Genomic DNA, 23009 nt, shown 5'->3' with positions numbered 1-23009 from the left:
GATTAGCACTGAACTGATGGGCAGTAGGTTCAGGACAGACAAAAGGAAATACTACTTTACACTACACTGCCAGAGGATGTAGTGATGGCCACAGGCATACATAGCTTTAAAAGGGGATTAGATGGAATCTTCTATGAATCTATCAATGGCTATTAGCCATGGTGGCTGAGGGGAACCTCCACATTCAAAGGCACTAAATTTCTGAATCCCAAAGCCAAGAAGCAACATCTGCAACCTCTATGCCATGTTGTTGGCTGCTCAGAGGTTGATCACTGAGTGATGCAGGATGCTGGACTAGATGGACCACTGGTCTGATCCACTGGTCAGACCTCTTCTTATGTTCTTAATAGGCTTTAGCCCTATGTTCTCTCTTGGCTTCTGTAAACGGCCCAGAAGGTGTAGTCTTTCCTAACTGGCTTCACCACAGCAGGTCTTGAGAAAGCAAACTTGGAGGATCATATGGCAAACATCTTAAGATTTTCTGGAAAGACCTTGCACCATACCTTCTTCAATGAGACTAGAATTGCCATAGCAGGACATTTTCAGTGGTGGCACTCTGGTTGTGGAATGCTGTTACCAAGAAGATCTACCTAGCATTATCTTCAGGGTTGTGCCATTTCACTAGCTCATTAAATCTGCTTTATAATATAATACAGTGTTATCATTCTTGGAGTCTATTAATTGCACGTTGCCACATGTTCTGTGGGTGTTTTTGTGCTATGTTGCATGCCAGAGTCTGAGTAACTTTTTTTAGAACTTCAAGCTTGAGGGGAAAGTAGCCTAGACTTTTTCAGATGCATGGTCAGACTGCTGATCCTCATTTCCTTCTCCCCTCAGGTAGCTGCCCGCACAGACTGTGTGATGTGTTATGGACCGCTGGTGCCCGATGGCTACGCCGTCTGCTACAACCCTTTGCCTGCTCATGTTAACTTTTCTGTCACTGCCTTCAATTGTTGCCAGGAGACCAATGCTGAGCATCTGGCCGGAAGCCTCCAGGGGGCGCTGGATGATGTGGGGGCCTTGCTAGGGAATTGTAAAGATGGCGGATCATGAATGCCTTTCTTGAGACACACTCCATTCCTCTGTTCTCTCTCCCTAAACCAAACCTGACTTTGGCTTACAGAGAACTGTCTGCTTGTGTCAGCACCTCACCTATAATTCCTTAGGCCCAGAATCTTTGCACTGCCTTCCTTTCATGCCAAAGTTCATTATGCAGGTGTCTGTCAATATTTCCTGCTGACACTCCTTACCCATAATGCCCTTTGTAACCCACCAGGGGACCTAGGGGGAAGCAGGTGTTGGTGAGGTGTTTTTACACACTATCTTAATTCAAAGTCCAGTCTAATTTATTTCCAGGTGGAATAAAGAAAAAAGATTCTTTCAGAAAATGTCTTGACTTTTTGTTTTTTGGGGTGAATGGAAAGAAGCAAGGCAGAGAACAATATCTGACCAGGAGATCTCAGGTTTGCAAGAGAGGCAGGACAACCCAATCTCTCTTGTGTCTGTTCTCTTCTCGGTAAAATTACCTCACAGGGTTCTTGAAAGAGGATCTGTGAGAAAATGAAACAATACCACATGCTGTTAAAAAGTTCTTCAGCCCTAGTGAGACATTTGTCCAGCGTTGAGAGTTGGTCTACCACAGTCAAGCTCAGGATGGGTAGGTAGGAAGAGGGAAGAGTGAACTAGAATGTTCTTTAATCCCCCAAATATGAGATTGCTGAAATACCAAAATGGCTTGTGCTAACAGAGGTCTTAATCTAAACAGGAGTCCCCAACATGGCACTGTAGACACCATGGGGCTCATCAAGTGTCTTTAGAAAGTGAGTGGGGCTTTTAAACAGTAGGGATTCTAATTGGCCATTGGATTCTGATTGGCTGTGCAGATTTGTAAAGATAAACATTTTTGGGCAGCAGCTGCCATCACAGCACAAGGAACTTCACTGCATGACTGAAGGTAAGCTGTGTGTATATGCAAAGAAGTATTTCTGAAAGATACGAGTATAGGAGCACTCTAGACCTGAAAGGCATAAGCTTTCGAGAATCAGTGCAAATTGTAGGGGAGCAGTAATTGAGATTCTTTGAGACTTCCTCTTGTTTTGTCTGTATATAGATGGGATAGAATTTGGCATGAGTTTGAGTTGGATCCAGTATGGGGATTGTTAACAGACCTTGGATCTCTTCTGCTTCTTAGGGTTGGGAAGGGCTGCTAGGGGAGGGGCAAGTTTATTCCTAGGTTGAACGGCCTGCTGAGAGTAACAACATTGCAGGTTGGGGGCCACAGTGAGAAAGGGAGCAAAATCCCTTGTCCAGGCTTCTGTGTTTCTTTCCCACTTAGCTTATGTAGCTATTATTTCACATCCACTTGTTTACATTAGCCTTTCTCACCGGGACTCAAGGTGGATTGCCCAGAATAAGTCAATATAATCAACTGGATGGAATGTCCAGTAAACAATGCCAATCAGGTTTGGATTCCAGAGGTGTGAAACAAACTAGAAATCTGAAAACAGAACGAGAGCAAAGCATTAAACGATGCTAAAATTACATAGTAGGATCCTACTTACAGTAACACCCAGTACAAGCTGTGTACACAGTAGTACAGATCGCTGTCCCGAATCCTTCACCCGAGTAACTTTGTGTACCATTTTTTTCCAGTACAATCCTCTTACTAGTGTAGAACAACACTGCTGAATAATTATGTTCTGCATAGTTCGTGGAAAGTGAGGAGAGTGGCAGCCTTCTTCACCTTAAAAAAGGCAGTTCCCTGTGCAAGTACCAGTCATTTCCAACTCTGGGGTGATGTCGCAACATTTTAATGGCAGGCTTTTTACAGGGTGGTTTGCCATTGTCTTCCCCAGTCATCTACACTTTACCCCCAGCAAGCTGGGTACTCATTTTACCAACCTCAGAAGGATGGAAGGCTGAGTCAACCTGGAGCTGGCTACTTGAACCCAGCTTCTGCTGGGACTGAACTCAGGTCATGAGCAGAGCTTGGACTATAGTACTGCACTTTACCAATCTGCGCCACGGGGCTCTTTTCTTGACCTCAGACAGGCTATTTCACAAGGTGGAGGCCACAATGGAGAAAGCACATGTATGTGCAGTTGTTGGCTTTCCCACTTGCAGGTTGGCACCTACAGAAGGTCTTGCTCACATAAAGCAAAGCTGTTGCAGAGGAGTGGTGAGGAGAGGTGATCCTGTATGAGGGACCAGTTATGTATGTGGTAGCAAATACCTTGAATTGAACCTAATAAATGATGGGCAGTCAGTGGAGTGAGGGGAAGACATGGAAGTAGTGACAGACTTCACATTTCTGGGATCCAAGAGCACTGCAGATGGTGACTATAGCCATGAAATTAAAAGATGTTTGCTCCTTGGGAGGATAGCTATGGTGAACCTGGGCAGTATAATAAAAAGTAGAGACACCACCCTGCCAACAAAAGTCCGTATAGTCAAAGTGATGGTATTCCCAGTAGTATTGTATGGCTGTGAGAGCTTCAGCATAAGGAAGGCCAAGCGCAGAAGAATAGATGCTTTTGAGCTGTGGTGCTGGAGAAGACTCTTGAGAGTCCTTTGGACTGCAAGAAGATCAAATCAGTCAGTCCTAAGGGAAATCAACCCAGACTGTTCCCTGGAAGGTCAGATGCTGAAGCTCAAATACTTTGGCCACCAAATGAGAAGGAAGCACTCACTGGAGAAGATCCTGATGCTGGGAAAGACAGGAGGGCAAAAGAAGAAGGAGACGGCAAAAGATGAGATGGTTGGACAGCATTACAGATGTAACAAACACAAATTTGATCAGACTTTGGAGGATGGTGGAAGACAGGAGGGCCTGGCGTGACTTTGTCCATGGGGTTGCAAAGAGCCGGACTTGACTGTGCGACTGAACAACAACAATGGAGTGAGTGCAGAATGGGAGCACTATGCATGGTCTGTCTAGCTCCTGATAATAGCCAAGTTGAGCTTCTGAGGGCAGAACTATGTAAAGTGCATTATGGAAGTCAAGTCTCAGTGTTAACATGGCATGGATCCAGGTGGTCAGATCAGCTGTTTCACTGTAGGTTTCCCCTCCCCCCCCCCCGGTGTTGGAAATGATTACTGGGAATAGGGGAAAGCCAGGAAGAGCAATGACCATCTGCTGATCAATCATGGGATCCAGCTCATGTATGTGCAAGAACATCAGAGAAGCCGTGTTAGATGAAGCCAATAGCCCATCTAGTCCAACATTCTGTGTCTCACAGTGGCCAAATATTTTGAATCATGAAGAACTGAAAATATTCTGGGAGTACTTCAACTTTTCTAAGCCATCTGTGTTGGGAGTAAAAGATTATCACTTGCATTTTCAACATTTCACAGATTTTTGCACTGATACAAATTTTTATCTACTTTGTAGAAGACAAGGGATGCCTTTAAAGGAATTCTTAGCATGACGTGACCTTATTTATGATCTGCTTTTACTCACTTCATTCACTGTCTTGGAATAGACAGTGTTCTGCTGGCCATAAAACTGTCCGCTGATCTTGGGCTGGTCACCGTTGGCCTAACCTACCTCACAGGCTTGTTGTGAAGGTAAAATGGTGAACAGCCGAAATATGTGCGCCTAGCTGAGGAACACCTTAGCCAAAGAGTTGGATAAAAGGGCAGTAGAGACTGGGTCTCTGTGACTCAAATGTGCATCCTGCATTATTTCCATCACTAGTTGTCCTAAATAACAGTACTGTCTCCCTTCAGTATGGCTGACATGTTTTGATGGAATCCCCATACTGTTAGACAAGCGCTCTGAGCTTAATTATAAATGTGGGTGAAATATTTTATCCTTTTCCTGCCCACTTATACTGCAGTTTCAGCGCAGCTTCATACACTGCAGCGGAAAACAAGACTGGGGGTTTCCTTTATGGGATGTTTAGTTCTGATGGCATTTGAATAGTATGCATTTAGAAACCTGTATGATAAAGCAGCAGCGGCAGAGTCGGAGAACTTGGCCTTTTCGCAGACATGTGGTGCCTCGTTTGTACACACACAATCAGTGCTTGATTTTAATGGTTGAGTTCTCTTACATCTAGGGTTTTCAGCTCTGGCTTGGGAAATCCCTAGAGATTTGGGATGGGAAGTTCCTGGAGATTTGGGGTAGAGTTTCAGGAAGGAAAGGGAGCTTGACTGGGATGTGATACCCTAGAGTTCACCCTCCATAGCTGCCATCTCCAGGGGGACTGAACTTTGTAGCCTGGAAATCACAACTTTGAGGGATCTCCAGGCCTCACCTAGAGGTTGGCGAGCCTGCTTATACTCCACTGTTCTCCATAGTGTGGATCCAAAGAAGCTTAACTTAATCGCCTCCAGGGTCATCTAGTCCAACCCCCTGCATAATGCAGGAAACTCACAAATACCTCCCCCTAAGTTCACAGGATCAACACTGCTGTCTGATGGCCCTCTAGCAGCCTGTTTACATGGCCATCTGAGATCAATGCTGATCCTGTGCATTTAGAGGGAGGGAGCAGAACACAGTTTGAGTCTGGTGGCACCTTTAAGACCAACCAGTCCAGCAGGTTTTGGGGAGGGACGGTGGCTCAGTGTTAGAGCATCTGCTTGGTAAGCAGAAAGTCCCAGGTTCGATCCCTGGCATCTCCAAAAAAGGGTCCAGGCAAATAGGTGTGAAAACCTCAGCTTGAGACCCTGGAGAGCCACTGCCAGTCTGAGAAGACAATACTGACTTTGATGGACCAAAGGTCTGATTCGGTATAAGGCAGCTTCATATGTTCATATACCGTATATATATATATGTGTGTGTGTGTTCAGGAACTGATTTACATATTAGGCCACACCAGGACCAGATCTACATGTTTTTGAGGGGAGGCAAAATTTAAAAATGATGCCCCTTTATGGACCCATAGAATAGAATGGACTCCATACCTAATTTGTCAAAAAAAAAAACCCTCTGGTGGCACCCAGGGCTAGCACCCCCCTCTGCCCCACCAGATCCTGCCCTGGGCCACACCCCTGACGTAGACATTGTTTCACATTTTTTTCTACAAAAAAGCCCAGCATGAATCATTTGCATATTAGGCCACTCCCCCAATGCCAAGTCAGCCAGAACTGCATTCCTGTACATTCCTGCTTAAAATAAGAAAGCCATGAGACCAACAAAGTTTTATTCAAGGTGTAAGCTTTTGTGTGCACCCACACTTCTTCGGATACAATGAAATGGAAATGACCAGTCCATACATATAGGCAGGCCCTTTTTTCTGGAAAAAAAGGTGCCAAAACTCTCAAGAGGGAAATGAAGGAGAAACACATGGGGGCCCCTCATGACGTTTCCAGTCCAGAACTCTGTTCCACCACGTTTCCTCATGAGGGAAAAAAACCCTGCATTTAGGTATAGGTTGAGCAGTAAGTTAGCATACTGCATAATGAAGATGGTTAACAGATTCAAGAACCAAACAGGTTGAATCTGTTATGCTGTATGCTAGTTTACTGCTCACCCTCTATACGTATAGACTGCTAATTTCCATTCAAATGTATCTGAAGAAGTGTACACAAAAGCGTATACCCAAAATTAAACTTCTTTAGTCTTAAAGGTACCACTGGAATCAAATTTTGTTCAGCTGCTTCAGACCACTACGATTACCCACCTAAAACAATGAGGTAGGTTATGCTGGAAGTGTGAACAAGTTCACGTGGCAAGATTTCCCAGAAGGGGTGGAGTTGAGATTTGAACCTGGTTCTCACAGTTCCTGGTCTGATGCTACACTATGCTGGTCGGTTTGGTGTAGTGGCTAAGTGCACTGACTCAAATCTGGGAGAACCAGCTTTGATTCCCCACTCCTCTACATGCACCTGTTGAGTAACCTTGGGTCAGTCACAGTTCTTGAAAGAGCTGCATTCTCAAGAGCAGTTCTCTCAGAGCTCTCTCAGTCCCACCTACCTCACATAGTGTCTGTTGTGGGGAGAGGAAGGGAAGGAACTACTTGTCTTGGCAATAGTTCGTGTGAAAAGGGTCTGGTCTTAGTGGACCATACACTGAACATGAGTCAGCAGTGTAATGCAACATCTAAAAAAGCAAATATGATTTTGGGCTGTATCAGCAGAAGTATAGTGTCCAGACTGCACAAAGTGATGGTGTCACGACTCTGATCTGATTAGACCTCACCGAGAGTATTGTGTTCAGTTTGGGCACCACAATGTAAAAAGTATATAGACAAGCTGGAACGTGTCCAGAGGAGGGCAATGAAGATGGTGAGGGGTCTGGAGACCAAGGTCTACAAGGAAAAGCTGAAGGAGCTGGGTATGTTTAGCTTGGAGAGATTATACGATCATCTTCAAGTACTTGAAGGGCTATCATATAGAGGATGGTGCAGAATTGATTTCTGTTGGCCCAGAAAATCTGACCAGAACCAAGAGGTGGAAATTAAATCAAAGAGTTTTCAGCTAAATATCAGGAAGAAGTTCCTGACAGCTTAGAGTAGTTCCACAGTGGAACAGCCTTCCTCAGAAGGTGGTGGGCTCTCCTTTGAAGGTTTTTAAAGAGAGGCTAGATAGCCTTCTGACAGCAATGCTGGTTTTGTGAACTCTGATAGCAATGCTGGTTTTGTGAACCAGCAATGCTGGTTTTGTGAACTTAGGTTTTGTGAACAGGTCATGAGAGGGAGGGCAGGGGGAGGTACTTGTGATTTTCCTGCATTATGCAGGGGGTTGGACTAGATGACCCTGGATATCCCTTCCAACTCTACGATTCTATGAGATTTCAAGCTGCTTTGAGTTTTCAAATGAAGGATGTGGTATAAATTCAATCTCCTCTTCCTGTCTTCCTCCTCTCAACTGGGGCAATGAACAGTGTGACCCTTTGTCACTTGTAAGTTAGAGTTGTAGTCATGGAGAAATGAATGTTCATATATGAATTCCACAGACCCTCATGTGGTAGGGCCAAATTTATTGCATTTCCCCTCCTGCTGTCCCTCCAAGGAACCCAGAACAGCAAAAGCGGATCAACTATCTCCCATTTCTCCCTAAAACAACCCTGCACAGTAAGCTACAGAATGTGACAGACCCCTTCACTGTGAGCTTCATGGCTAAGTAGGGATTTGGACTTCTAGGTTTATTTTAAAGTCTGAGACTCCTAAATGAGGCACCCACCACAGGGGCTCTGTAATACGTGCGCAGGAAATAGATTATGTGGCTGGCAGCTTCGGTGGGAACTGCTGAAGACAATAGCTGCAATTGCCCTATTTTGAGGGTACTCGGCCACCGCTGTCATGAAGGAAAAAGGTATTGTGTGGATTGCTTTTGAATGCTTTTGGCCCTTAAAGGAGCTCTGGCAACCCCCCCAATCGGGAATGATGGTGGTGACTGTATATTATGGGCATAGGTGGGGGGGATTCTGAAGATTGGTATTGAGAGGCATCCGTGAAGACTGTGTTCATATTGTGTGGTCGCCTTAAGGACAGCAAGAGGCTTGCCTGTCCCTTTAAATTCCCCCCCTTTTGTGTGTGTCTTTTTCTGTTCCATTGCTCCTCATCATTGGGAAGAGCATCTTTGCAGTCAGGCAAACGACCGCGTGGCTCGTTCAGGGGAGGGAGAGGGGCAAAGCAGACAGGAGGCGGGGAGGGAGTTTTACTGGGGGGGGTGACGTAGAGGGTTTTTTTTTTTCCTCTCACTGCTGGGTCCCCCCACCCCCCTCAGTAAAAGCCACGTCAAGAGCAGCAGAGATGTCTTCTGAGAAAGCAGGTAAAAAAGACAATGAGGATGGTTCTGAATGATCATTCTGCAATTGGTATCTCTGTAGGTGGGCGAAAGGTTAGAACCTGGCTTGTGTGTGTGTGTGTGTGTGTGGAGACATTATTTAATCAATGTGTCAGCGAGTGAATGGTGCGTGGGGGTAGGCAGAGATGCAGGATTGGGGGAAGATCGTGTGAATCCTGGTATATGTGCATTGTGAAGAGAGTGCATTTGTGAGAGGCTGTGGGCAGGAGGCCGTGCTTATACTGTGGACATATATGTGTGCATTATGTGCCCTAAATTAAATGTGTGTGTTGGGGGAGTGCAAATTGGTGCTATACTCTGATGCAGCTCTGGGGTAGAGTGGGGGAATACATTATGTGCATTGGTGTACAAGAGGAGGACAGTTTGTGGGGGGTATTTGGTACATAAGCAGTGCACTTCTATGTTGCTATTGAATTGGCAGGATTGTATTTGTGGAACGGTGTGAGGGATGAACATTTCTAAAGGAACCCAGGAGCCTTATAGTCAGGTATATATGAGAAAGGGTTCTATAACTGGCCAAGCAAAGAAAAGAGGAGGTTGGGTGTGTTTTGACCACCATTAATTATGGGGCTGGGCATGTGTGCGAGTAACATCACTAGATGTCTCCCCAGAGGTCACTGAGATAAACTACAGACATGTGGATGATGGTATGTGTGTCACCATGGAGGTGTGAGAGGTTGTGGCGTTTCGTGTGGCAGAGGGAGGGTGTTTTGGGCAAATGTGTGCCCATCAGATTTGTGATGCTATCCATTCAGAGTTTTGTGGTCCAGTATGTGCATGTCACGCAGAGTGTGAAACTATTTTAGGGGGTCTGATAGGTGATAGAGCAGATAATTATGCGATGACATATAGACAATACGGCAGACCTGCTTGCGCCTCTTTCTCAAAGGGTGCCTGAGAGAATGTCTGACTGAATTTGCGCTCAGGAGAGACTGTGTGTGTGTGTGTGTGTGTGTGTGTGTGTGTGTGTCTGGGTATTAAGTGTGGGGGAGGAGGAACATAATGTGATTTGGATGTGAAGCTGATGGTATTTGGATGCGTGTTGAGGGGAGAACCGAACCAGGGTGTTGTGTGAGACTGTGTGTCAGCGGATCTAATGACGCGATTGCTCTGGGTTGTGTAGGACTGTATTTAAACAAGGTTTGTGTCCTAGTTGCTTGTGTAGTCATGCTTCGGGATTGAGGATTTTGTAGAGGATTTGCTAGACATTAACTGTACTGTAGAATGTACAGCTGTTCAGAGCATTTAGAGTTTCTTAATTCTGGCTTCCATTGTTTCTGTGTGGGGATTAGAAAGGAAGTGAGAGTGTACAGCTTTTAGTTGGTTAAATAGCAAGGGAGGTCAGCATTCAAGTGGGACCTGGGGATCTCCTGGAATTACACCTCATCTCCAAACTGCAGAGATCTGTTCCCCTGGAAGAAATGGATACTTTGGAGAGGGGACTCTATTGACACTGTACCCCACTGAGATCCCTGTCCTTCCCAGACTCCATCCCCAGCTTTCCTGGAATTTCCCAACACGGAGCTGGCAGCCCTATACACACACACCCCATCCCCTGCCAGTGGTCAACCCTAAAATGGCAAAATTTGGCCCTGTCATGCATTCTTGAATCAAGCACTTCATAATGAGGTTTTGTCAAAGGTGGAATTCAATGTGTTTGAAGTCCACAGGTACCTAAGAACTCAATTCACTTGAATTTCTCCATTGCCATAATTTTTAAAACTCACTCAGTTGACCTTTGAATTTCCCCCTCCTTCACAAAGGCCGTCTGCAGATATAATGGTGTCTGTAGATATAATGGGGTGGGGGGACCCCTGTTCACGTAGACCTGTTGTTGATTAGTTGAAAGTGTGGATGTATCAGAATATGTTTTAAAATAAGTAAATTTATTATGGGGGACAAAGTCCCCACTTGCCTCTGTGGATACCCATTACACATTCACACCTAGAGTTGCCAAACTCCAGGTAGGGGCAGGAGATCTCCCAGAATTACAACTGATCTTCCAGATAACGCAGATCAGTTCCCTGGAGAAAATGGCTGCTTTGGGGGGTGGAGTCTACAGCTTTATGCCTCCCTAGGCTCTGCCCCCAAGTCACCAGGGATTTCCTAACCCAGAGCTAGTAACCTCAGATAGCACAACTTCCAAAAGACACTTTTTTTGTCACACCCCTTGCATTCCATCCTGTTATACAGTGTCATAGTTCACTCAACAAACAATTTTGGTTTTCATTTAGGCAACATCCCTTCCCACTAGCTTCACATACACTCCTGCCTACAGTACGCTCTTGTCTACAGTACATTGAGTCCCCTCTCAAATATGCTTTTTAGCATACAGTTTCACTGGAGGTACACAGATTGCCGCTTTCCTACATCTGTGCACATCCTTCAACAGTGTTCCTAGGAAGTTCTCCGGTGTGGCATGATAGTAATGGCTATCTCCTTTGGTTTTGTTCCTAGCATATTATGGCAAATGGTTGGCGATAAACATCTCCCTGACTATACTTGATCATTTCTTAAGCATCGGGCCATCACTATGTCCTGTGGTGATTAATTTCACAAATTAATTATGTACTTAAATTAAATACTTGCTTTGGTCTGCCCTGCGAGTATTGCCGGTCATCTTTACTGATTGTCTCTGTGACAGGTCTTCTGTTTTGATGCTGACATTCCATATGGCATTGTCGCAAACTTCTTGAGTATCTCCCTTTAGTCAGCTTTCATTTTCTCACTTTCTTTTTAATTTGAAAGCTTCAGCTCTTTAGTTTTTCCTTGTAGGGGAGGTGCCCTGATTATTTAGTTTAGGTTATGGTTTATAGAAGAAGGAAATAACATAAAATGGAAGTCCAGAGGCACTTTAAAGACTATCCAGATTTATTCTAGCATGAGATTTCATGAGGCAGAATTTACTTCTTCAGTCTTCCTCATAAAAAATCATCCCACAATAAACTTTCTTAGTCTTTCAGGTGCCACTGGGTTTTTGTCTTGTTTTCCCTCAATAGGTTTAACATAAACATAAGAAGAGCCCTGCTGGATCAAACCAGTGGTTCATCTAGCTAAGACAGGGTTACTAGTTTCAGGTTGGGAGCAATGTTCCCTCTAAGCTGCAGAGTCTTGTGAGCAAAAATTCTACTTTGTGAGCTACTGGTATTAAGGTTGCAAGCTACTGGCATTAAAGTTGTGAGCTACTGCATAAATTATTGTGCTCTGGGGTCATCCTTCCTGAGCTAAGACAAAAATGTGTGAACTGGAGGCTAAAAATCTGTGAGGTTAGCTCACACTAACTCAGTTTAGAGGGAACACTGGTTGGGAGATACCTGGAGATTTTGAGGGATGGAGCCTGTGGAGGGCCAGGCTTGGAGTGGGAGGTGAAGGGACTTGAATGCCATTGAGCCTGCCTTCCAGAGTGGGCATTTTATCCAGGTGAACTGATCTCTGTCTCGTGAAGATCAGTTGAATCCCAGGAGCTCTCGAGCTGCCCGAGATTCAGATTATGAGAGCCACATGGAATACCTGTTAAAGTCCTGTCCATCCCCAAACTCCACCCTCCTCAGGCTCCACTCCCAAAATCTCCAGGCATTTCCTCACCTGAAGTTGGCAATCCTACTGCAGTGACAAGGGGAACTGAGCAAGATCAAGCACAAAAATCTGGTGGGATCATCCAACCCATCACTGAGAAATCTTTCTTGGAAAACTGCACTGTCCCAGAGACTGTTAGACTAACAACATCCCTCAAAGGTACTAAAGAAGCTAGGCATGCCTCATTTGGCTTATCTAGCCCTCTGAGTCAGTACTTCATAACCCATTTCTTTTTTGTTGTTGTTCTCACTAAATTGCTGCAAGGAACAGTTGTCCATTTATAGGCTGACAGAGGCAGAAGCAGCCTAGGGCCTGCAAAGTAAATTCAAGCCCACAGTGAGATTTCTTATATCCCAGTGGTCTCTCTCCCCTTTGGAACCAAATGGCATCAAGTTATCCATACTGTTGCTAGGTCCCCCATACCTTCTTGTCCACTCATATTTGCCTACTCATATCCCCTCTTTCCCCTTCTCCCTGGTCTTACAGGGTTCTTTTTCTTCCCCCCTCTATAAATAGAAAGCAGTCAGGCGCAAGCAGGGTGACCTAAAAAATGCTAACGGAATTTCACGCACCCACTGGAGGGATGGCCTATTTTGCAGAGCGAGGGGTGCCTGTGTGTTGGGGATGTGTTGTGTGAGTTACGCAGGAGTGTCCTGGGCCACATCTCGATTGACCACTCTGTGTATGTGGTGAGGGAGAGAAAAACATATTTTGCTTATACATACCGCAGACACCATCAGTTATGTTCCGTTTGGACTGCAGTCTTCATGTATGACACACAAATGAATGGTGCATACAACACTGACTGGGAACTTGTGGTTGTGCTATTTGTTTAAAATTTTTACCACACTTCCTAGATCATGCATAAAGTGTGTCTCACACCCATGGTGAAAGAAGCAGGGCACCAAAGTTGGGACCAAGAAAGGACTGAATATTGATTAAAACGGGATGAAATATGACCAAGGGCTTAGAGACCTTGAAAAGTAGGACATGCTTTATGGGCTCTCCCTGGGGGTGGATCTTCCCAAGTTGCACAAAACCACTATTTTGAGAGGGGGAAAAGCAGGACAAAAATATATACAGTATAATTAAAGGCTAGAGAATTCAACACACCTTAAAGGCTTACCCTATAATTAGTCAGAGGCAATTGCCTCAGGAGAGAGTTTGGACCACTGTTTTGAGACAGCCGTGTAGGAATTGGTTACCTTCACTGCCCAAGGGATGGGGGTGGAATGAGGGAATGAAGTGTTGTGGGCAGGGCCGGCCCTGCCACTAGGCAAACTAGGTGATTGCCTAGGGTGCCGGCCTTCTGGGGGTACCAAATTGGGTGCCCCCCATGTGGCTTGGTGACATTATCAGTGCAGGGAGAGGCAGAAGTTAGCCTTGCTTAGGGTGCTAGACATTCTAGAGCCAGCCCTGTTGTGGGGTTGGCTCTTTGCGATTTTGGGTAATGATTTGGTCTGAGATGAGTTTCTTATTGAAATGAATATAAATGGAATACAGAGGGTCCATTCCCCCTTGAAGTGGCGTCCAGCTGACACCCATTCAGAGGTAAGACTTCCAGGCTGATTTGAGGCCCAAAATCTCTCCTTTTCAAAATGAAGTATGTGTTCCCGAGTTCATCAGGAGAGGGAGTGAGAATGAAATGGTCAGTGTACTAATGCTCCTATACAAATCACTAGTGGACTATGGCATATTGTTTTGGGGTTTCCATATCTCAAAAAGGATTCTGAAGAGCTAGAACAAGTTCTGGAAAGAACAGCCATCACAGGGATGGAGAACCTGTCCCATAAAGATAAAGCATCTAGGGGGAGAAAAAGGCAACTGAGGGGTGCCATGACAGAAGTCTACCAAATTATGCAGGGTTATAGAATATTAATGTAGAAGATTTTCTTCTTCTCTGCTAATCTTAGAACTCCAAGTCACTCTAGCCTTGTTCACATGTTACAGTGAACACATGTGAACTATCTATGTACAGTGTAGATTAGGTTGCATATGTGTCAAGTAATTCTCACATTGCAGTCAATGCATGTACAGTTAAATGTGTGAAACCCTACATTTGTCCAGGTACTGGTCCCCAGTTTAATTCAAAAAGTGAAGAAGCATTAAAAACAGATGTACACAAGTACAGGTGGGATATGTACATGTGTTCACTGTAGCATATGAACAGGACTAATACGAAACTGATCAGTGAGAAATGCATGACAAAATTAAAGTATTGCTTCACTCACTACTATTCAGGTGCTGTGATAGCCATTGGCTTAGAGAAATTTAAAATAGGTAGAGTGCTACAGATCTGCGAAGGATGGTTCTATTGGCTGTTAGCCATGAAAGCTAAGTGGGGTTTCTGGGTTCAGAGGCAAAAGGTTCATATACACTAAATAATGCACTTTCAATTAGAGCTGCCAAGCTTCCTCTGGGGGCAGGGTTTCCCTGGGTTTGCCCCCCCCCCAATCTGCTAACATGGAGCAGGCCACTGGAGGAATCCCCGCCTCCAAAGAGCTCCATCATAGTATGACATGCCTGGCATGATGATGTCACCCAGAAGTGACATCATCATGCTGGACACATCACGTGGGGACACTCTAGCATTTGAGGTAAAAACTCTATGGTACCATAAAGTTTTACCCCAAATACTAGAGCTTCCCCGCATGACATGCCTGGTGCAATTACGTCACTTCAGGGTGACATCATCGCACCCTGTGTGTGGACTCCACTGCTACAGCCAAAGCAGGACTTGATAACTCTATTTTCAATTCACTTTGCAACTGGATTTTGCCAGTTCACATGGTAAAACCCAGTTGGAAAGTTCACTGAAAGTGGAGTGAAAGTGCATTATTTGGTGTGTGTGCCTTTGCTTTCCTTTGCATCATGACACTGGTATTGTTTGAAGGTCTCCCATCCAAATATTCACCAGGGTCAGCTCTGCTTAGCTTCCAAGATCTGTTGAGATCGGGCTAGCCTGGGCCACCCAGGTCAGGGTGTTGTCTACAGACCTAGGAACAAATGAATCGAAATGTCAGCCGCGTTGTCTTGCAATCCCCACTCACTCATCATTTCTTTTCCGGTTTTCTCAAGATGCCAAAGAATGCATCTGTTAGATTGCATTTTTCCCTTTCTTTCTCAGCTAAGGGGAGAAACGTCTCCACCCTGCCGCCTACTTGAAAACCCTGCGTCAAGACAAGGGGTGCCAAATATGGCTCAGAGAACTCGTTAGCATGCAACCTTTCGACAAACCTGTGCCAGAAGTCCCTATAAAGCAGTACACAATTAGGCCTTCTCAGTCCCCAAAGACACTGAAAACTAAATTACTGTGCTTCAGGAGCGCACATTACCATTTGCGGTCGACAGGAAAAGCGAAACGCGCACTGAAGGCACGATTAAGGGCCTCCCGCTTGCTATCTCGCAAGGAATAAGATTAACCTTCCCATTAAAGAGAAACCTATTGCCATGGAACTCGGGCCCAGAAGTACCGCTGAGTAAAAGGCATTGTTAGCCAGGAAATAAAACATAAGCCTGGCATATAAAAAGTGCAAACAATAGGGGATGGGGGGGATGACTTCAGGGAAGGCAGGCAGAGAAATACACAGCTTCCGTCCTTCCTGCATCCACAAGACAAAACGATCAGATCATACAATACATAGAGAAGGTAAGGTGAATGCGGGCGGATGCTGAGAGCAGCCCCAAAGTGCATTCCTCTCGCTAACAAAAGCCATTAAAAGGGGTTTATTTCAAGCCCAGTGCTCACACCCGGGCCCTGCCACCCACGCTGCTCTCGTTAACGACCCCTCTCGATGCCTGTCTTATTGTGGATGCTGGAACCATTGGCTGGTGAGCTGGGATGCCAATTAGGACAGTAACCCTCCAACCTGTATCCTGTGCAAGAGTTATTAATGTGCTGCGAGAAGGCTGCTTATTTTGATCACTGACAGTTGCTATGTGCCCCGAGTGCCTGCCCACAGAAGCGGCTGCCCACTGTGCCTCTGCATTATTCTTCGCTTCGTGTTTTATTTCCTTCCGCTCTGGCTGTGCTGGCAGAGGATAAATCTACCATACTTCTGCCTCCGGTGCAATTAGGTCATTGTCTCTTCTGATGCAGAGGCACAATGCTTAGCCATCCTCTGAGGAGACTGCTCGCTGTGACTCTGCATGAGTTACCGTACTCCGCTTCTATCCTTCCAATCAAGGTTAGCTAATTTCCAGAGATATGGGGGTGGAGGCTGGGAAGAAGCTAGGGTTTGGGGAGGGGAGCGACTTCAGCTGGGCATAATGCCATACCCTCCAAAGTAGTTGTTTCCTCCTGGGGAACTGATCTCTGCAGTCTAGAGATGAGCTATAATTCCAGGGGATCCCCAGATCCCACCTGGAGGCTGGCAACTTTCTTCCAATCAGAAGGTATTCCCAGGTCAGTGGTTTCAAAACTAAGATAATGTTGCCAGAGCTGGGGTGTGGGAGTACGTGGGGTAGGCGGCTGTCTACAGCGACACCCTGCCTGGGGGTGCCCCCTCTTTCTCCTGATGAGCCGGGCCCAGGACTTGCAAGGAGTGTGGTTTGCAAGCGTCGTAGGTCTCCCAGTCCCTGTTCCCAATCAGGGGGAGAGGGTAGGATAATATTATGGACATCCAATTAAATTGCTGAGCAGTCAGGTTAGAACAGATAAAAATAAAGTATTTCTTCAACGAAAGGGAGGTTAACACATGGAATTCACTGCCACTGGAGGCAGTGGCTTCTGCAAGCATAGCCAGCTTCAAGAGGGGATTGGATGAACATATGGAGCAGAGTTTCATCAGTGGCTATTAGCCACAGCGTATTGTTGGAACTCTCTGTCTGGGGCAGTATATTCAGGGTGCTTGGGGAGAGGAACAATGGAAGGGCTTTTGCCCCCACTGATGGACCTCATGATGGCACCTGGGTTTTTTGGCCATTGTGTGACGGAAAGTGTTGGACTGGATGGGTCATTGGCCTGATCTAACATGGCTTCTTTTACGTTCTTATTTTTTGAAATGTGGTAGTTTACAACGCAATGTAAAAAACCCCAAGAAATTATAGCCTTCAGACAAAACATGACATCAACTGCAAGAACATTTATCCTCCCCCAAGCCTTCGAAACAAGACCAGCTGATTCTGGAGCTGCAGAGTCATTTCTGAGGAAGCGAAGCAAAGTTCTAGGAAGAGTTTTATAACTTTGGTGCCACTATTGAGAAAGCTGTGTCTTTTGGAGCCACTCATTCCAAGGAAACACAGTGAAGGGCTGTGATGCTGTATTACATCTCCCTTCCTCCATAAGGAAAGCATTCCTTTTCAAACAAGCACATGGAAAATAAGGGTCTCTTTGCCTTTTCCAAAGCAATACATTACTGAGATACTTATTCTCTTCAATAACCATGCTATACGAGTTACTAACCCTCTGACTGAAGGGAAGTCAGAAGTTTATTTTTTCCAGAGGCCAAGTGAAAAATCTTATATCCCAATCAAATTGGGTTGCCAGCTCCAGGTTGGGGAATATCTGGAGATCTGGGGTGTATACCCTGAGGAGGGTGGGATTTGGGGAGGGGAGGGATTTCGGTGGGGTATAATGCCATAGAATCCACCTTCCGAAGTGGCCATTTTTTCCATGTGAACTGATCTCTGTTGCCTGGAAATCTGTTGTAATCCAGGAGCTTTCCAGCCAAACTATCATAAGAAACCCATACTCCCATCATACTTTTAACATTACTTTCTTCTATGTGGCCACAGTGGCATGATGAAGATTTCCAACTGTCTGCGTTATATGTTTTGGTTATTTTCTCTTTTTTTGTGGGGGAAAGTATTAGAAAGTTTGTCAGATCATAGAGTTCAGCAAAATTCTCCCAGGAGGTTTGAAGAATGGAGCTCAGAAGCAATTATTTGAGAAGCAGGTAAGAAAGAAAGAGCACAATAAAATTTAGAGGTTCCAGAACTCTGCTCCTGTGAGCTCCTGCCCAAAATGAGGCCTGTCTATACGAAATACAGTTTCTGAGATTCTCACTAAAGCACTTTCAGAAAGATTAGTTTGCCTCACACAGGACTTTTTATTTTTTTAGCAGGAATACAGTTCTAGTTGCCTTGGTATCAGGGGTGTGGCCTAATATACAAATGAGTTTTTGAGCAGGAAAACACAGGAATGCAGTTCCAGCTGGCTTGGCATCAGGGGTGTGTGGCCTAATATGCAGATGAGTTCCTTTTTTACAAAAAGCACTGTGTGAAACCATGGTGACCTCAAGGGGTGTGGCCTAATATGCAAATGAGTTCCTGCTGGACATTTTCTACAAGAAAAGCCCTGCCTACAACTATATAATGTCAGCATGTCCAAGCTTAGAATTAATTTTCCCATAGAAATGTTGCAAATGAACGAGCTGCCCCTTCCTCACCTTGCACGATTTATTTCTGGGCAAGGATCCAGCGATTCACAATTACCTTTCTGAGGATAATTGTTTTCTGAAATGGTAAAAATAAAATTTTCTGGCCACTGATACAATCAGGGTCTGTGACAAGGTTTCTGGAAATGGTCATATTTGTCAAGCCTCTGGCCGTTTTTTAAATGTTGTGAACAGGTAATGGGCAGCACAATAAAAAGGCTGCCATGCCCTGACCTGGATAGTCCAGGCAAGCCCAATCTCATCAGATCTTGGAAGCTAAGCAGGGCCGACCCTGGCAAGTACATGGATGGGAGACTTCCTGGAAATACCAGCAGTTGGGTGGACAGGGGCAGGCTCTATTCAGCCCCTCTCTGAATAACATCCAGCCCTCCAGTAGGGGGCAGTCACCAGAAGTCGCCATGACTTCCAGTGTACTCTCTCTCTCTCTCTCTCTCTCTCTCACACACACACACACACACACACACACACAACAAATACAGGCTGCTGTGGACATGGTGGAAAGGTAGAAAGAATCACATCATGTTGGGCAGTTCTAAAAAATGGGCAATTCCAAGACATTCATCCTCCAATGCCAGAGGCAGCCGTTTCTGAATGGGTGCTCCCCCGAGATAAAAAGTTTGGGACTTCTAAAGCCCTGCCTGCTTTTGTGAGGTGGAAGAAAGCTGGTATTGACTGTTTGCAGACATAGGCAAACCATTTCCTAGAGACACAGGTAGGTGCCTTGGCACTAGGAACGGCAGTTGCTCACTTGCAGCAGGTAGGCCTCCTACTGCTTAGGCTCTCTCTCCTGCTCTTTGCTGTGGAGGGAGAAAGGCCCCCAGGACTGGAAATCTTGTATGGTGATGCATGATGTCACATCCGCCTAAAAACCTGAACATGATGTCAGTGTGCTGGGTGACACTCTTGTTTCTCCCTGAAAACGTACACATGGACTTTTCAGGAATGGCCAGAGCATCACCTGACACACTGACATATCTGAGGCTGTGATCACACACACTGAATAATGCATTTTCAGTCCACTTTCAATGCACTTTCCAAGTGGATGTTGTCAGTTTGCACAGTAAAATCCAGTTGGAAAGTGCATTGAAAGTGGGTTGAAAGTGCATTATTTGGTGTGTATGATCACAACCGGAGTGTTTGAGCTAGACAGGTTGCCCGCTTCAGGTTGGGAATCCTTAAAAGTGCAACCTGAAGAGGGACCTCAGGAGAGTATAATGCATCAGAGTCCTCCATCCAAAATAGCTATTTTCTGCAGCAGCCGTTTCTCTGTAGTCTAGAAGAGCTCAGATATAATTCTGGAGGATCTCTAGGCCCCGCCAGCAAGTTGGCAGCCCTGGGGAGATGTGATGTCATGCATTGTGGAATGTCATTACCCAGCTCCAAAAGCTTCCAGAGATGCCAGCTATTGATGCCCTGCTTGGCACCCATTAAGTGCTAGGCTGAAAATCACAGTTCTATACAATTTGTCTTTGTCAAACTTGGACATCTTCAGTATAAGGGGGCAGGCAGTGCAAGGCTGCATGTGGGGAAAGGGTTGCAGCTTAGGCCCGGCTTCACCTATCTTGCCCTCAAGGGTGTGTTCCCATCCAGGGTCCCCGAAGGCAGTTGCCAAAAGAGATGGATTTGAGGTGAATAGTCCCTGGAGAATCAGGAGCTTGCAGATAGAAGATGCCAGCCTCCAAGTAGAACCTGGGGATCTCCAGGAATTATAGCTCATCTCCAAACTGCAGAGATTGATTCCCCTGGAGAAAATGGATGCTTTGGAGGGTGAAGTCTATGGCTTTGTACCCCACTGAGGCCCCTGTCCTCCCCAGGCTCCATCCCAAAATCTCCAGGAGTTTTCTAGCCTGGATCTGGCAACTGTACCCCCCCCTCCACCCAGTGGCCAGGAGAGACCTAGCAACCCTAAAGTCTGAGGCTGTTTTGTGGGCACTGGCAGCAGGGCTAAATCTTCCTCCTTACTACTGTGTAAGCCAAAATGCCCTCAAAACGAGGTTGGGGAATTGTCAGGTGGGCACCTGGCTTAATCAGGATCTTTTACCTGTGTATACAGGATTCCACGTCCAGAAATTAATGCTTAAAAATATTAGGGACTCTAATGAAATAAAACAATTAAAATTTATTCCAGAAAAATATAGGCTTACATACAAGACAAATAATTCACAAAACACACATACAGTCCTAAGAAAAAGAGAGAGAGAGAGAGACAAACATGGGTAGACAAACAGGGTGATAATTACCGATCGTAGTCTTCAAGAAGGCTCCAATGGCGACGATAGAGGACGGGGGAAATGGGACCCTCAACTTTGGCCAGAATCGGGGATGGATCTAGACAGTGAAACTGGGGTACTGCTAGATGCACACATGAGTGGAGTTGGGTCAGAGGTTAAATAGACTACCTTAGACCCTCAGGGGATGGGAGGTACAGGGGTGGATGACAGGTGGTCAGCTGGTACATGACCTCAGAAAAGGGGAGGCTCTGCAGTGACCATAAGGGCTGGACAAGTGCAGTAGCCAATAGCCGGTTAGTTGGCAACTCCTGATTGGACGCTCATAGCTAGCCAATGAGCGGACTTGGCCTTAGTTACCTGATTGGCTGTCCAGGTAACAATGGGCCAAGGGGAAGGCTCCAGGATAACTGTTGGGGAAAAGAATGGGGGGAAAATTACTGGGTGGAGGTGTGCTTAAGACTATTAAACTTATCTAAAAAGGTGACACTCGATGGCCAAATTGCTACCTAAGGTAACACCCGGTTTACACAAAGGAACTTGGCTCTGGCTGAAGATGGTCTTCCTCTTCTTCAGAGTTCTTCTTGACACCAGTCTTTGTCCTTAGTTCCGTTAGGCAAAGGCTTAGGCGGTCTGGCAGGATCCACGCCTAAGAAAAGTTTGATTGCGTTATGCAGAAGTTGAAGCAGTTGTTGGATACGGAGTCAGGAAAACAAGATGGATTCTGGTGGTGTTAGCCTTTGGTTCATGGAAACAGGCTGGAAACTGTTTGCCTGTACAGTTCATGGTGGCGTGGCTTCTTCCACTGCAGCGGCAAGACTGGGCACACAAGGAGCAGCTGGAAGCTCGTCTGTAGTTCTGGCTAACACCCATCCAGAGATGTAGAATGCTGCTGCAAAGCTGAGGCTTATAGTATCCACATAAGCCTTAGAAACTGTGGGCAAAGTCCACTTCTTAGAGCAGATGTATGTGAGTCAAGACTCCAGGCACCCTGGCAACCATACTGGTGATCACGATGTCCATGTGTATGAAAAGTAGGGGCTTTTTCTTACAACTGTCTTGTCTGAAAGAGGTTGCCCAGCATAGCCACCCTCCCGATGGGGCCTAGGAGTCTTCTGGAATTAGAATTACAGACTACAGAGATCAATCCCCTGGAGGTAATGACTGCTTTGGAGGATTGACTGCATGGCATTATACTCCACTGAGGTGCTTCCTCTCCCCAGTCGCTGCCTTCTTCCACCTCCATCTCCAAATCTTCAGGAACTTTCCATCCCAGAGTTGGCAGCCCTAGTGTTGCTAGATTCTAGGTGGAAACTAGATCTCCCAGAATTACAATTGATCTCCAGACCATAGAGAATCAGTTCCCCTGAAGAAAATGGCTGATTTGGAGGGTGGACTCTAAGGCAGTGGTATCGAACTCATTTGCTATGAAGGTCAGATCTGACATAAATGAGAGCTTGTTGGGCCGGGCCATGTGTGTACCTATTTAAGATTAGGTAGCAGAGATATAAACTTTATAAAAGACACAGACAAACACAAAGGGTTTTTTTAAAATCCCTAAAATAAAAAAACATGCTTAAAACATCAGCACTCCTTGGTCTTAAAGGTGCTTTCTTTGTAACTCTCCCATGGGATGCAGAGAATTGGGCAAAGGAAGCTCTGGCTCTTTCCTTCCTTCCCCAGGGGACTGGGGAGGAGGAGCTTCAGTCAATAGAAGGAAGAGCTCAGTAGCTCTGCTGTGCAATTGAGAGAGCCTGCCAAAGCAAGTCCTCCCTCCCCCCCTTCCTTCCTAAGGGAGGAGCCTCAGCCAATGGAGAAAATAGAGGTTTTGCTCTGTAGCTCCTGTGCTATTGAGCAAGCCTGGCAAAGGAAGCTGTGATGCAGAAGGAAGCAAGAGAGAGGGAGAAGGAAGCAGATGACAGCCAGTTGCTCAGGGGCCTGATAGGAGGCCTCGTGGGCCTAATTTGGCCCCCGAACTGCATGTTCTTTTCTGGATGTCTTTCATAATATTCTACAATATTTACAACAGTTCTGATATTGTCTCTTATTTGTC

General features: G+C 45.7%; 2 protein-coding genes across 3 annotated transcripts in view; both read left to right on the top strand.

The window, feature by feature from the left end:
• The window catches only part of LOC132572227 (carnitine O-acetyltransferase-like), a 68119-nt gene extending 66731 nt beyond the window's left edge, over positions 1-1388 (top strand). Inside the window, exon 14 of the mRNA XM_060239077.1 lies at positions 838-1388. Within this exon, the coding sequence (XP_060095060.1) occupies positions 838-1053 (216 nt within the window). The 3' untranslated portion in view covers positions 1054-1388. The remainder of the gene's footprint in view (positions 1-837) is intronic.
• Positions 1389-8663: 7275 nt separating this feature from the next.
• The window catches only part of PRRT1 (proline rich transmembrane protein 1), a 34656-nt gene continuing 20310 nt past the window's right edge, over positions 8664-23009 (top strand). For both annotated transcript variants that reach the window (XM_060238216.1, XM_060238215.1), the window contains exon 1: positions 8664-8718. In XM_060238216.1, coding sequence (XP_060094199.1) covers positions 8700-8718 — 19 coding nt within the window. In that variant the 5' untranslated portion in view covers positions 8664-8699. The remainder of the gene's footprint in view (positions 8719-23009) is intronic.

This window comes from Heteronotia binoei, chromosome 5 (genome assembly GCF_032191835.1).
Source record: "Heteronotia binoei isolate CCM8104 ecotype False Entrance Well chromosome 5, APGP_CSIRO_Hbin_v1, whole genome shotgun sequence".
Lineage (NCBI taxonomy): Eukaryota > Metazoa > Chordata > Lepidosauria > Squamata > Gekkonidae > Heteronotia > Heteronotia binoei.
This window is presented reverse-complemented; position numbering and strand designations above follow the sequence as displayed.